We start from the raw sequence: 15,219 nt of genomic DNA on the forward strand, positions 1-15,219 counted from the left end.
TTTGTCATGTTTTGTTAACTCGATCCCTCTGTTTTGTTCAATCGGTGCTTGTTTCTCTAATGCTCTGTGATTGTTGTTGTTTATTATCCACTTCGCTTTATCTTCTTCGCTTTATCTTCTTCGCGTTATCTTCTTCGCATTATCTTCTTCGCTTTATCTTCTTCGCCTTATCTTCTTCGTTTGTAGTCATAGTCTTCTGTTCTTATTCATATTGTAGCTTAGTAGTAACGGTTTACCTTTGATCTCTATACTGACATTGTTGATCTCTATAATTTTTGTAACTGTTGTGCTCTGAGATTGTATTTTACGGTTTGATATATATGGGACTGTTCTGTTCTTAAAGTTTCTTATTAGCATTGTTAGACGAGTTTGGTGTTAGTTTATATTTCGCGTTATCTTCTTCGCTTTATCTTCTTCGCGTTATCTTCTTCGCTTACATGATTTCTTTCAGGTTAACGAATCATGGGACAAGATTACTCAACACCCAGCCTTCTTCATCAGACGAGTATGACATAACGTCCCTTCTTCAAGCAGAAGCTGAACTGTACGCCGATGGAGCTGAGAGTAGCTACCATATTGCTGAGCCGTTTCAGTACCCACCTCAACTTGAGGGTGATGATGGAATCCCGACGACATGCTACTGTGGTGGTGAGGCTGTTGTTGCAACATCTTACACGCGTAAAGACCCAGGGAGAAGGTACTTCACCTGCGACAATATCGATGATGGGGACTGCCACATATGGAAATGGTGGGATGTGGCTGTTACAGAGGAGATGAGTGACATTCAGAGACAACTTAGGCAGCTTAAGGATCAAGGTTTTGAGTGTGACCAGAAGCTGGTTAAGCTACAGAAGACCGTCTGTGAGTTATCTAAGAAGAAATCAGGGGTTAGAAATGGCTTTGCATTGGAAGTTGGGCTACTGGTCTCTGTATTAGTTTTTTTAGGTCTGGCGGTCATGTTTCTGACTGGTAAGTTTATCTCTTCTGCTTTTAGTTGTCCTTTAGGCAATTTTGTAAAACTTTTGACTGTTTGATCGCATGTTTTTGCAGCAAGAGCTTCAAAGAAGTAAACCAGAGTGTCTAAAACCTCGAGAGTGTCTGTATAATAAGGTACGAAACTACAACTTCCTAGTGGCTTTTCTTTGAATTAAAGAAAACATATAGTACTGTATTTTCTTTGAATAATAAAAATTAAAACGTCAAAAATATTAGTAGTCTCTTTTCTTTGAATGTATTGGTGTTAAATGCTAGTTGTTTTGCTTTCTACCTTCCTACCGCCTCAGATTGGATTGTTTTAAATGTTTTACAACCTAATGAATTCGGTGTTAGTCTGATTTGATTGGTGTTAAATGCAACTAGTTTTCTTTCTACCTTCCTAACTGCTCGGATTTTATTGCCTTTAAATGTTTCTTAGGTAAAGCTCGCCTACTTAAGGCTCTGTGTTGCTATTAGAGTGACACAGACCACTTCTCTAACCATGGATAAGAAGACTAGTTATGTTAACCTACTGTTTACGTAATCTCAATCTCCAGTTTACCTTGATTCACCCGAACCTTTTTGGTTGGGTAGCCAAGGTCCTGATGAGTCTGTTGTCGAGTTTGTTGTGAAAGAGAGGAGGAAATGGTCTCCGAAAGAGGATAAAATCCTTATTGGTGCTTGGCTTAACACCAGTAAAGATGCGGTGGTGAGCAATGAGCAGAAAGCTGGTGTGTTCTGGAGGAGGATTGTAGACTACTACAATGCAAGCCCTCAGCTGGTTGGGACAATACCTAGAGAGGTTGGTCAGTGCAAGCAAAGATGGGCTAGGATTAACGAGCAAGTGTCCAAGTTCGTTGGATGCTATGATGCGGCTCTGAGGGAGCAGAGAAGTGGTCAAAATGATGATGATGTGATGAAAGCTGAACTAGACTACTTCTACAATGATCACAGTTACAAGTTCACCCTGGAACATGCCTGGAGGGAACTGAGGCATGACCAGAAATGGTCCTCTACCTATCTGGCTAATCACGGTGGCAAGGAAAAGCGCAAACAAGTGCTGGAGGTAGACACAGAAGATGAAGTGGGAGAACCAGAGGCTAGACCCGTGGGGGTCAAGGCTGCTAAAGCTGCTACTAAGAGGAAGAAGAGTGGTAAAGAAGAGGAGTTGTCACATATACATGCCATCATGGAAATGAAAGAAAAACTCTCTAAACAGAAACTGCTCGACCGTTTACTTTCCAAAAAAGATCCACTCACTGAGATGGAAACATCTCTTAAACTCAAACTTATGTCTGAGATGTTATGAGTTTAGGTATTGTGTTATTTGCTAACTCTTGGCGTATTAGACATGTTGTATTGAGCAGTTAGCTATCTTGTTTGGAGTAGTCCTGAGTAGTTAGCTAACTCTTGGCGTATTAGGTAGACATGTTGTATTGCGTAGTTAGCTATCTAGTCACATGTCATATAACTTTAATAATTAGCCAACTCTTGTCTTTTGTGTTGTTTCAGGTTAAGCAGTAGGACATGTGAACCAAGTCACGTGTGCATTTCTGAAAGTGTTTTGTTGTTTAGCTTCATGTGAACCAACTCACGGGAGTGACTGTATCACTCTATGTTCTATAAGTTTCACTCCAGCTCGTCTTTAGTTTCCACAAGTTCTTCTTTCCTTTCGTTTCCTTTTGCTACTGCCGTATTTCGTTTCCTTTGTAATATTCTTGCTATCAAGTTGTTGTAAGCTTTTGCTACTATCACTTCTTGTTTACCAGTTGCTACAAGTTGTAATCAAGAAGTACTGCTTCACTTAAATAGGTAACTACTATCACTTCTTGTTTACTAATCTCGTATAGAAACTAGTCGAGATATGTGAAGTGATTTGCACATAAAAACATCTACATTGTCATATATATTTTTATGTCCAAAATATATGTCTGAAATGAAATAATTGATTCAAATTACAATTTCTGGTGGCCATAGTCTTGGTAATTATGCAATTGTTAAAAAAAAAATGAATATGGAATTGCTATAGAATATTTGAAAAAAATAGATATTTAAAAAAAATAAAAATATTTCATCGAATCATTTGGCCAGTTTATATATTTTTTTGGATAAACTCTTGTATAGATAAATTCTTTAGTAAAATATAGAACTAAAATTCTTCACAAAAAATAAAGAACTAAAATTCTTTACTAAAATTTGGAACTATTTTTGTTTAATATTTTTTTCAAGGAGGATACCTAAAAATGACATCATCTTCGTCCGATGAAGTCGAAGAAAGATTGAACGAAATTTTCGACGATATCTTGGAAGATACATACAACGACATAGTGGAGGCCCAAACCAGTAAGCAAAGGAAACGGGCTTATATAGAACGAAACCGTGAAGCGGGACACAACCGCTTATGGGATGACTACTTCACCGAAGATTCGACATTCTCGACACATTTATTCAGACGCCGTTTCCGCATGAATAAGGATTTATTCTTGCGTCTTGTTCATGGCGTCTCCGAGAACGTTCCATTCTTTCGACAAAGAAGAGATGCAACTGGGAGGTTTGGTCTTTCTCCACTACAAAAATGTGCAGCAGCTATTCCTCTGCTTGCTTATGGTACTGCGGCTGACACGGTAGACGAATATCTCCGACTTGGTGAAAGCACGGCACTTTCATGTTTACACCATTTCACTGACGGAATAATACAGTTATTTGGAGATGAGTATCTACGAAGACCCACACCAGATGATCTTCAACGACTGCTCGAGATGAGAGACAAACGCGGGTTTCCTGGGATGGTAGGAAGCATTGACTGTATGCATTGGGAGTGGAAGAATTGCCCAACCTAGGGCTGGGCAAATAAACCGAACCCGAAAATCCGAACCGAACCCGATCCGATGAAAATGAATCCGAACAGATCCGAACTCGACATAAATACCGAATGGATCTTGTTTTATGGTATTTCGGGTTATGGGTATTATCCGAACCGAACCCGAAATTAAATGGATATCCGATAGAACCCGAAACATTCAAAATGCCAAAAAAGAACTTGTACCAAACATGATTTCAATTCCTGATATGTAGCCAAAATACACTAAGATATTATTAAACATCTACAATAACTATCTACTACATGAAGGTTGATGGTTGAAAGTGGCGGTTGAGGCTTGAAATTTTTAGATTTTGGTTTTATTTTCATTGAATAATTTTTTTCATTTCATGATAACTTAATTTTTCGTTTTATGATTTCATTTATTGGTTTTCTTTCTATCAATAACAACATATACCTTTCGTTTGACTTTGAATGATCATGTTTGATGTTTTTTTCTTATTTCTGAATCGATTTTACTTATGTTTTGGTTACAAAATAGGTACAAATCAAGTACTTTAAACCCGAAGAACCGATTTTACTTATGTTTTGGTTACAAAATAGGTATAAATCAAGTACTTTAAAACCGAAGAACCGGATGGAACCCAAAACCCGAAAGTACACCGGGTTGTACCGGTTCTTTGAAGATTTACTAACTCCGATCCGAACCCGATAAAACCCGAACCGGTCCCGAACCAAATTTTTATATAATCCGAATGGGGCTGATTTTGATAAACCCGAAAAACCGAGACCCGATTGGACAAAACCGAAACCCGATTGGGACCCCGAATGCCCAGGCCTAGCCCAGCCGCTTGGAAAGGACAGTACGCACGTGGATCAGGAAAACCGACAATTGTCTTAGAGGCTGTGGCTTCACAAGATCTTTGGATATGGCACGCTTTTTTTGGTCCTCCAGGTACCTTAAACAATATTAATGTCCTCGATCGGTCTCCTGTTTTTGATGACATTTTCCAAGGCCGAGCTCCCAGGTTAGAGTACGTGGTCAACGGACACAAGTATAAGTTGGCGTACTACCTCACAGACGGTATATATCCCAAATGGTCAACATTTATCCAATCTATATCGCACCCTCAAGGTCCTAAAGCAGAGTTATTTGCTGGAATTCAATAAGCAACCAGAAAAGACGTGGAACGGGCTTTTGGAGTATTGCAAGCTTGATTTGCGATTGTGAAAAATCCGGCTCTTTCATTGGACAAAGAAAAGATAGGAAACATTATGCGAGCATGTATCATACTACACAATATGATAGTCGAAAATGAACGAGATGGATACATTCGGTACGATCTATATGAATTTGAAGAAGGTGACAACAGCAGAAGTTCACGGGTGGATACCGAGAGGCCTACAAATATCCATAATCTGCTCGGCATTCGGGATGATGTTCACGATAAGCGTTTACATCAACAATTGAAAAATGATTTAATTGAAAATATTTGGAACAAATTTGGTGATTGAAGATTAATAAATGTTGTATCTTTCTATTTAATCATGCGATAAATAAAAAATATTAATTTCACTTTTATAAAAAAAATTATTATTTTTTAATCATAAGGACTCCAAATTGGAGAACACCATTGCACATATCTTTTGGATTAGGATCCTTAAACTATTCAAAAAAAAATTATTTTAATAATGCTAAGGACTCCGCGGTGAATCTCACCATTGCGGATGCTCTAAAAAGAAGATATCCACGCAAACAATTAGATCATCGTCGTAAGGAAAAGCGATTGTCTCCCCCCCCCCCCCCCCCCAATTGAAGTAGAGATTCGAATCGAATTTTGGAGATATCAATCTCAATTAATATGTTGATTTTCGATTTCTCTTTTCTATTCCTGGGCTTTTTAGCTGAACTGACATTTCACGATAAATTTATTTTTTCTTCTAGGGTTTGGATTATTGATTTTAGGGTTTTAGATATTGTTGTTGTGTTATTGATTTGTGTAATAGTTCTGAGAGAAATTCGGGGTTTTTATTTTCAGTTTGCCCCCACGAATCTGCTATTAAAATATGGAAACTTGGAGAGCAAGTTAAACAACCTTGGTAGCAAAGTAGTTTATGTGCCTTTACAAACTCATTTACCTGAAAAGTTATATAATCTTTGTGACTTAAAGAGAGCTTCTTTTGGTCTCTTGTAGATTATTTTTGCGGCTAAGAAGAAGCTTTCGAGCAGACAGGCTAAAGCAGTGGAAAGCTATGAAGCACGGGGACGGCAATTCATAGCCGTCTTATGTACCCGTTACGTTTCCGAGACGGGGACACGGCCGGGACGGCGAGAAAAGTTTCCGTGACATTTCTCTATTATAACTCCAATATTTTAATTACCTAATGGTTACTGCTCGTGGTTATATCAAATGTTCTCTGTTTTGTTAACTCTATGATCGTGTCTATATGTTCTTTGCTCTGTTTTTTAGTTTATGGTTGTGAATTTATGTTCTTTGCTCTACTTTTACGTTGAAATTTATAGTTTGACTTGTTTATAGTTTAAACTTATAGATATTATATATTTTTTTATACACATATATATGCCGTACCCGTATCTTTACATTTTTAGTTTTGCCGTTTCCCGTCCCCGTTTCTGTCCCCGTATCCGTCTCGGTGCAACATAGGTGGAAAGAGTGCAACGACTATGTTAAAGAAGGATAGAATAAACCTAGAGGGAAAGTTCATGCGAAAGGCTTGTATGAAAGGTCAAGGAGGGGCAGAGAATCGTCATTGTAGTTTCAGAGGAGTTAAACAAAGAAGGGTTTGGTGGTAATTGTGTTGCTGAGATACGAAGAACCTAACAGAGGTAGTAGGCTTGGGCTTGGCACTTTTCCTACCGCAGAAGAAGCTGCTAAGGTTATGTTCGATCCCTTGGCTCGGCTTACCTTCCCTGTCTCTGAGTTTACTAGCACGTTGAGTCAGTCTGAGGTGTGTACTGTTGATGATAAGGGGGTTCTCGGTGGTGATGTTTGTGTGGAAGCAAGAGGATGCTGATTGTGAATCTAAACTAGTTACTCGGATTTCAGATGTTAAAGAAAGCTGTGGTAAAATTACAGTTGGACACGTGAATACATTTTCGGTTAATTTGACTCTATGTATTTTGTTGCTGACTGAGTTTGTATATAAAAATAATTAATTTGACACAATCTGAGAGTTTGATAAAGGGCAACCATATGTGAACGTATTTTGTAGTGGATAGAGTAGAAATATATGATTAACTGAGAGCATATATATATATACATGTTACACCCCCTATTAACGGTTAAAAGTCGATAATGGTTTATTGATTCTGTTCGTTTCTTTTGTCTGACTCTTGAAGAAAATTGGAACGTTATATGTAACACTTGCATCGCCCTCTCACATTTCCTAAAGCTCATACTTGATTGTACAGTCTTCATATAAATTGTACAACTCATAAAAACCTTACTTTCAATACATGTTCATGTTGAGTCTCATCTATAGAGTTTAATATAAGACTAACCGAGAGGAACTCTTTCACTCTCTTCATAGAACAAGAGCGCTACATAATTGACAATTATAGTTCTAAAACAAATATCTACCAACCTTTAAGAAAAGAATCACCAGGTATTTTGAACACTAGGCAAGCACCAATGTATACAGTCTAAGTAGCGAAGCACCAATGTATGCAATATTATTGAAAAAACAAAACCACAAACAACGCAAAGTTATAGAGAAACTTACTCAAGTAACACAATCATAAACTTGAAACAAAACGTCCAGTACACACAAATTTTATTCAAATACCAAACTCACAAACAAGAAACCTCCTCATCACGCGTTATCACTAGCATCAACCTCTGTCCCGCCAGTCCCTGTCACAGCTGCTCTATCCCCTGCCTGCCCTATCTCATCTGCCCTAGCCCCTGCTGCAGGTTCTTCGGGCTGATTACCATACGGTACGGTGGCGTATTTAAAACAGAGAACGAGGATAACTAATACATAGCCACAGACTAGGACCGCCACTTTCTTTACTAAAGCACCATGCATGTCATCCTTCCCTAGCGGCTCTACTTCAATCCTTGAAGATACGAGTACCCCAACCGCAATCAGGCTGTCCGAGAGACAAAGTATGTCTTCGATCGTGAAGAGCTTCGCAACGGTAATGACATGTAAGGCCGAAAGATAATAGAAGGCAAGGCCGAATGCATAAAGATTCTTCCTCTCACCCAAATATCGGACACATGCACAAAGACGCGAAGCATACCCACAACGAGAAGGGCTCTTAGACCTTTGAAGCAACAGAGGTAGTTAGCTAGCTTGGTACGTGCGTTCTCATACGTTGTCTTCAGCTGTTGTTTATGCCCGAAAAGTATAACAGAAGCAACAACGTAAACGCAAGAGCCAAAAACTGGGCCTGCGATCTCCCACTGGTAACTATCGTCCGCAGAGCTCACTCCCCTGGCTTCATAAGCACAGAACAGCACCAAGATGAAGGTTACCACCGCCTGGGCCATCAGAAAGTATGGCCTTCCGAACTGCTCCCCGTACAGACAATTCCAAAGATCCCTGCAACACGTATAAAGGACCCCATCTTGATCATCATTCCCAGCTGCTCCAGCCCCCACTTCATTCCCTGGCCCTGTTAATTATGGGATAATGATAATGATAGTTATATCCTATACTTTAGGTTTATCTGTATTCCTAATCTTAGTTAGCTTGTACGTTACTCTTTGTATATAAACCCATGTTGGGTCATTCAATAAGATCAATACATTACATTATATTTTACCTGTACCATCCGGATTCACTGGTGCGACTTCCTCGATCGCATGACCGTCGAGAACGGTTGCACTTTGCAAGGTCTCAGCCGGTGGGACGTTCTCATCCACAGATGATTCCGACGTGTGATCTTTCTGCAATGGGGCTGCTCCTTTTAGCTCCGACGGCGACGAGTGATCTTTCGGCAACGGCGACGCGTGATCTTTCGGCAACGGGGCTGCTCCTTTTAGCTCCGACGTGTGATCTTTCTGCAACGGAGTTACTCCTTTTAGCTCAGCTCCTTGTTGATCTTGCTGCAAAGATTCGTTCTGTTCGTCAGCCATGGCCAGAGAGAGAAGAGTACGGTTTCTTACGGTTGCTTTTTGCTGACTCTTTTATTTGGTGACTGCTTTTTGCTTACACTCTAACTGACAAATTTTATCCGCAGTCCGGGATAAAGTAACAGCCAAGATAGTTAAAAATAATAACAACTAAATAAAGCTGCTTACGCGTCGGTTTCTGGTTGGTCTGTTGTTGTGGGACTGTTGGGGTACCGTGCTGAGCGTCGCGTCGCGTGTTCTTCTTCTGTGTTTTTTTTGTTTTCTTATTTGCGAGCATCATTAACGGAGGTTCTTAGGATGGGGCTCTTAGTGGAATATAAGAACTCGACTCTTAATTTTTAACTGAAAATGCTAAGAGTCGGTTCTTAAATAAGAGATTTAAGAGCCGACTCTTAACTTTTTCAGTTAAAAGTTAAGAGTCGGGTTCTTATATTCTGCTAAGAACCCTGTACTAAGAACCCTGCGTTAATGATGGTCTTACGGTACGATAAGTTTTTTGTATTTGTTTGCAAATGGCTCATATTGAGTGGATTAGCTGTGATTTGTGTATGTATAACTTTAATTTTGCCTAACGAGGACTTTACAAAGATATAACTTCTTCCTTGGTTATATTGTAACTGGGATAAGAACATTTTCTTTTTGGATTCTAGAATGTTCCATAATTTTATACTACGAGTAATTCAGCATTCAATATCACAAAAAAGGTCTGCATATGTTGACAGAATAAAACGATGCCTGATGTGGCTCATACTCTTCTCTGAGTTTGTGTGTAGTTTTACTTGTTTTTAGTTTGAGTAACAAGTTCTTTTAAAAAAAAAACAGTTTGATTGACAAACTTATCACATATTTTGAATTAGCTAATAGTCTTAATTGTAAATATATATAAACACTTATACCCCTTGATTAATATTGTATCTTTTTTTGTGCAACTGATTAATATTGTATCTCTCATTGTTGTTTCTATATGGTTTTACTTGGGTATATAGAGAATTTAGATCAGAAAAAAAAAACTATTTCCGTTTAGGTTGCGTTTATATACGTGGATCCTTGATCAAATCAATGCAAAACTATTTCCTTTTAGGTTGCGTTATATACATTAGAGTTCAGTTTATTCCGGGAGTTTGATGTTCCTGAATAAGTGCGAACCAAGTTTTCCAGCATGCATTCTCAAAAAAAAAAAAAAAGTTTTCTGCCATGCATGCATGGGTTTAAAAACTACTAAAATCTAGCATGGTTAACCTTTATGTAATGGAAAATAATATATAGTTTAGTAAATGTAATTGTGACGTAAACAACAAAAACAAAAGTTGAACTGTGAAAGAGACACGTGGAGGAAGCATCTTTTTGTGGATGTGGACACGCTTATCTATCTTTTGGCGTCGTTCGGTTAAACTGAGCCGGCCCTACAAGCTTTAGAGACCGAGATATATATACAAATTAAAGGGCACAGGTTAAAGAAAGTTAGCAGTGGCTTAGTGGTTCCGTAATTCTGTTAATTGCTTGGAGGATTGGAGGTACTTATATCGATGCTATGTTGCTACGTTTTTGTTTTTTAGCAAAAGCTTGCTGAGGTACCTCACTAGCTACTCTTAACTGTACTAGCTATTCTTATTAACTTCTTGCTAAGGTTTTGAACATCTAATAGACTCTTATGATTAAATTAGTAGTTAATAAGGTGATTTGAAAAGTTAAAAACTTTTGTTAGTACAAATAATTTTTTCATCTTTCAATGGAAGAACCTCGTAGGGTTTTTTAAATAATTTTTTTTAAGTAGAATGATTTAAAATAAAAGCATACATAAATTTTTTAATAAAAATGACATAAAAACATATTAAAAATACAGATACAAATCGTAAACGAGAAAAAGTCGATTAGTTGAAATCTTGATTTGTTCCAAATTTTTTCTATATGTTCTCAACCAAATTAGCTTTCAATTGTTGATGTTCTATCACGAACTCGATTCCGAATGCTCATCATATTGCCGAGATTTGAAGGCATATCTGTAGAATACGTGAAATCCACTTGTGAACTTCGGTTTGATTCCGGTTGTGCGAAAACTAATACATCAAACTGTGTGTGTGTGATGTCGAGGAGAGTTACCTTTCCGTGCATCCCTTGAATAGCTTTCATAGACTACTCCTCAGTCTCATACCTCAGGAAAGCAAACTGTCTTGGTCTATTTGCTACTTTATCCATCACCAAGTTAATTACACATGAAGAAACAAGAGGATCAAACCCTTGTCATTAAAGTTCAAGTCTCATATGGTACAAAAGCAGAGACAAACAAAACATCATCAAAAGGTTCCTGAAAGCTAACAAGTAAAACCATAACAGAAAATCAACACTACAAAACCGATAAGCTCAATCAACACTACAAAACCTCTCTTTCTCTCGCGGCTCTTTCAAATACAAAGAGGTTTGGAATCAACACTACCAAATCGATGTAATAATAAGAGAGACAAAGAGAGGAGATTAACATAGTCACATCTCATCATCGAAACAAAATTATTGATTATAATCGAAGGATTCCAATTCACGGGAAGAACAAAATAAAATAATCTGAACCTTCAAGGTGATTGCATGGACGGAACTGGAGGAGAACTTCGGCGAATAAAGAGAATCACCAACGAGAGAGACATAATCGAGCTTGCGAGTGACATAATCGAGCTTGCGAGAGATAGAATCGGAGAGAGAGACCAACCGACGACGACGAAGAAAGAGAGAGAGAGAGAGAGAGAGAGAGAGAGAGAGAGAGAGAGAGAGAGAGAGAGAGAGAGAGAGAGAGAGAGAGAGAGCATTTTGATTTAATTTTTTTCCTTTTTCCTTAAGAACCTCTTCTTAAATCTCCCGATGGAGATGGTCTTAGTTGATTATGTCAAGCTTTAGATTTATTCAGCTTATTTATTTAGCTAACCACCATTGACACATATTAGGATCTACACTATAATCATGTTCATATAACAAAGCTTGAATTCTTCAGGTGGTTCATGATTTCTCATGGGGAGGACTTATAATAGGAAATTACAGCTTCAAGGTGAGAGTTAATCCATATGTCGATTTTGCATTTGTCATCACGTTACTTGTAATTTCAGATGATACGTCCAATCTACGTTAGAGAAAATTTATGCTTATCTTAGATGGTTTCCTATATGCATTTTATTAAAAACTAGAGATGAATTTCCCGGGCTACGTCCGGGTTTGGACAAATATCTTTATAGTTGATAATAATACATACATATTATGATCATAATATAAAATTATAAACCATGATTAAAAAACAAAGTTTATTGAAAAAATCCGAAATATACGTATGGAATAGTGAGAAAAATTGAAATTAATGAAAACTTAATTAAACTTAAGTTATGGTCAAATTACTGTTTTATCTTATATATTTGGTTTCTCGTAAAAATAATTTGTTAATTAAAATTGATTCATATTTTGGTTTTATAATCAAGTGGTATCATTTTACTAACAATTAAGTACTTATTAAATGATATTAGAGAATAGGTTCTTAAGATCTATGCGTTGATGTTTACAGCGGTGGTTTGATGAAGATGCTATGTCAGTTGGTATCTACTACATACTATTAGAACAGATTCCCAATATTTAAGGGAACAAAACACATATTTGGTAGGTAAAGCTACAAATGAAGATGCTGCAACATGAGAGAGGTTTGTTCTTGTTGGTCTCTTGATCTCATTGTTGTGTTAATTTTGTGGTTCTATGATCATGGACGGTTAGGAGTTTGAGTGTGGCAAGTTCACGCACCAAGTTGATACAACCGACACTTGATGTGAAACATCCTATGTTCTGCATGTTTCAAAACTACTTATCAATATTATGAGTAGTTCAAAACGTCCCATCTTTTGCATTACTTCCTGCGAAGGGATGAATCTCTAAAATCCACGCTCAAAGAGAAGACAATATTATTTAATTTCTAAGTCATTCAGAGGCACTCCACAACATCCTAGTAAGCACCATGCCACACTGGATCAGGTGGATCACAATCAAACCAAGAGATCAAGCCAGTTTGCATCAATTGGCCAAACTGACATCATTTAAGAAAAGTCATTAACCAAATCAATTTGGTTCGACCCAAACTTATCTATGGAAGCCAGGAGATCATCTTAACCACCCAGAAGACATCCAAGACGTCCTTAGCTACACCAGCACCCACAGGATTAGGAGAATCCTCTTGCACTTCAACTTGCCTTATATGGAGCAAACCGACATCAATGTCCAACAGCTCCTTTCCTATCAAGCTCCTTTCCTATGGACGAAATCAGCACATATAAAGCATCCAAGAAGATCCCAAGGAAGCTCTCTTATCCCCTTAAACCGTCCAGATTCAAGAAGAATCAAGTTTCTCACTTGGAGCCACAAATCCCACAAAAGGCTCCAACGGCTAGTTTTCGATTTCTTGCTTTGTTTTTGTTTTGTTTCCTTTCTTATCTTTTTAGAACATTAGGATCTTTGTATCTGAGCATTATATAAGCTCATAGATGTCCATTGTAAAGAGTACCCTCAATCACCAAGTTAATAAAAGTTTTATTCAGTTTTATCAAAAGTTGTTCTTTGTATAAAATATCAGTCTTTAGGATTCAAAAAGAGATTTTTTGTTGTCTTATTGATTTCGTGAGTCTAGTAGTTTGTTTGTGCAAATCAAACAAGCTTAGTACACATATTGAGAGAGTCAATCACATCGTTCCATCACATCATCAGATTGAGAGATTCAATTAAACCCTCATCCGCAAATCCACTTCAAAACCCATCATTTGATCAAGCTGAGAGTGATACACATGCAGTAGCTTAATTCCACCATATCTATCCATTTCTTTAGTTTATTGTTTTTGTTTTATTCATTTCATCATCAGCATCTAATCACATTTCCATTTGTTTCAGGTTTACAACTTGATTCCATCCATATCGTCCACCCGATCATCTTTTTGGTCGATCCATTCAAGCTTCCATCAACCATCCTGTCCACCCTGATTTCCAGCATGTATTAGTTTGTGAATGTCATGAAGCTAGAGATTTCTTACAGGATGCTACTTAAAGTATTTTACATACAAGTTTTTTGACGATGCTGCAGAATTTAAACCCAATAGTGGTATGGAACATTATTATGAACTTGAGATCATTACAGACTACGGTTTAGGTCACTCATCAGTTGTGTTTCTTTCTTGGGCAAATGAGGGAAGCTTTATAAGTTATAGTTCTCTCTGATTTGAGGGATAAAATGTTAAAAAACTAGCAATTGTTGCGGTTTCGTTGTCCATTCTCACTTCTATTGGTGCCTTCTGACTTCATCAGTTACATACAATTTTCAGAGGAAAGAAAAGGTTTTTGAGCTACTGTATGGGGCTTTTCAATCAAACCATGTAATGTAACTTCACTTTCAACTGGGTTGCAAACTTAGTTGTTTAATTTTTCAAAAATTTCTTAATCAAATATATAAAAAAAATCAAAAAAAAAAATATTCTAAACTCTAAATATATTTGAATATAATGTTCCAAACTTTTTAAAAAGACAATTAGAGATTCTAAGTTTGATTTCCTTTAAACGCAACACAAAAAGGAAAACATATGTTTTTTTTTTAATAGTAATTGATATATTAAAATCAGCCCGTAAAGACGGAAATTTAGATCCGGTTACAAGCAGGTTTTGAACAAAATATCCAAAGTCAATCTAACACAAAAACTAGCTTCGCCCGCCCACTAAACCCGGCACATTCCGCTAGCTCGTCCTCAAAATTCTTCAGAATCGGTTACCGTTCTCAACCATCAATGAGAATCACTAGAAGGTGAGGTTCTCCTTGTTGCCTCGGATGCCGGGATTTTTCGTGTCGTCTCTGGAGTAGCTAGCTCCCAACGAACTCCACCGAACTTGTAACCATCACTATCTCTGAAGCTCCACACGACAAATAGGGGAGAGTTCCGGATACTTACCATGAGCCTTGCAAGCGCCACCAAAGCCTGGCTTGTACACAACACCACACAGCGTTTGAAACCTCCTCCCAACCAAGCAAGTGCTTGCTACTGCCGCCACCGAATCTGTACATAAAAGGACCTGACCTCTATGCCACACCAATCCGAGAAGACTAACGACCTGCACACAATCAGCCAGCTACACTACCAATGATGAATCAAAGACCAATCATCGGCACTAGGATGGTAGCTGAGGACAAGAGAGACACCGGCACATCATGACAAAGCCGGGACGCCTCTTGTCGCCTTCGAGAACCGAAGTAACAGTGAGTGTGCCTTGCAAACGTTCACTTGTGTCGACAGTGAAAAATAAAATGAAACACAAGAGCCCAAG

The 15,219-nt window shown here is 37.9% G+C and overlaps 1 protein-coding gene across 1 annotated transcript; it reads left to right on the plus strand.

Moving 5' to 3' along the window:
• The first annotated feature begins 437 nt into the window (after window positions 1-437).
• On the plus strand, window positions 438-4,297 carry LOC106398184. The gene is made up of 5 exons (XM_048749503.1): window positions 438-923; window positions 1,051-1,110; window positions 1,360-1,414; window positions 1,533-2,787; window positions 3,205-4,297. The coding sequence occupies exons 1-4, from the start codon at window positions 438-440 to the stop codon at window positions 2,282-2,284; spliced, it is 1,353 nt and encodes a 450-aa protein (XP_048605460.1). The 3' UTR covers window positions 2,285-2,787; window positions 3,205-4,297.
• The last annotated feature ends 10,922 nt before the right edge of the window (window positions 4,298-15,219 follow it).

Source organism: Brassica napus, chromosome C3 (assembly GCF_020379485.1).
Source record: "Brassica napus cultivar Da-Ae chromosome C3, Da-Ae, whole genome shotgun sequence".
Taxonomy (NCBI): Eukaryota; Viridiplantae; Streptophyta; class Magnoliopsida; order Brassicales; family Brassicaceae; genus Brassica; species Brassica napus.

Bases quoted from the DNA above. Each gene is read 5' to 3' on its own strand.
- LOC106398184 (XM_048749503.1), top strand. From the start codon at position 438: ATGATTTCTTTCAGGTTAACGAATCATGGGACAAGATTACTCAACACC. The intron at 1,111-1,359 runs GTACGAAACTAC...AAATGCAACTAG, and splicing joins GAGAGTGTCTGTATAATAAG to TTTTCTTTCTACCTTCCTAA. The intron at 1,415-1,532 runs GTAAAGCTCGCC...CTCAATCTCCAG, and splicing joins TGCCTTTAAATGTTTCTTAG to TTTACCTTGATTCACCCGAA.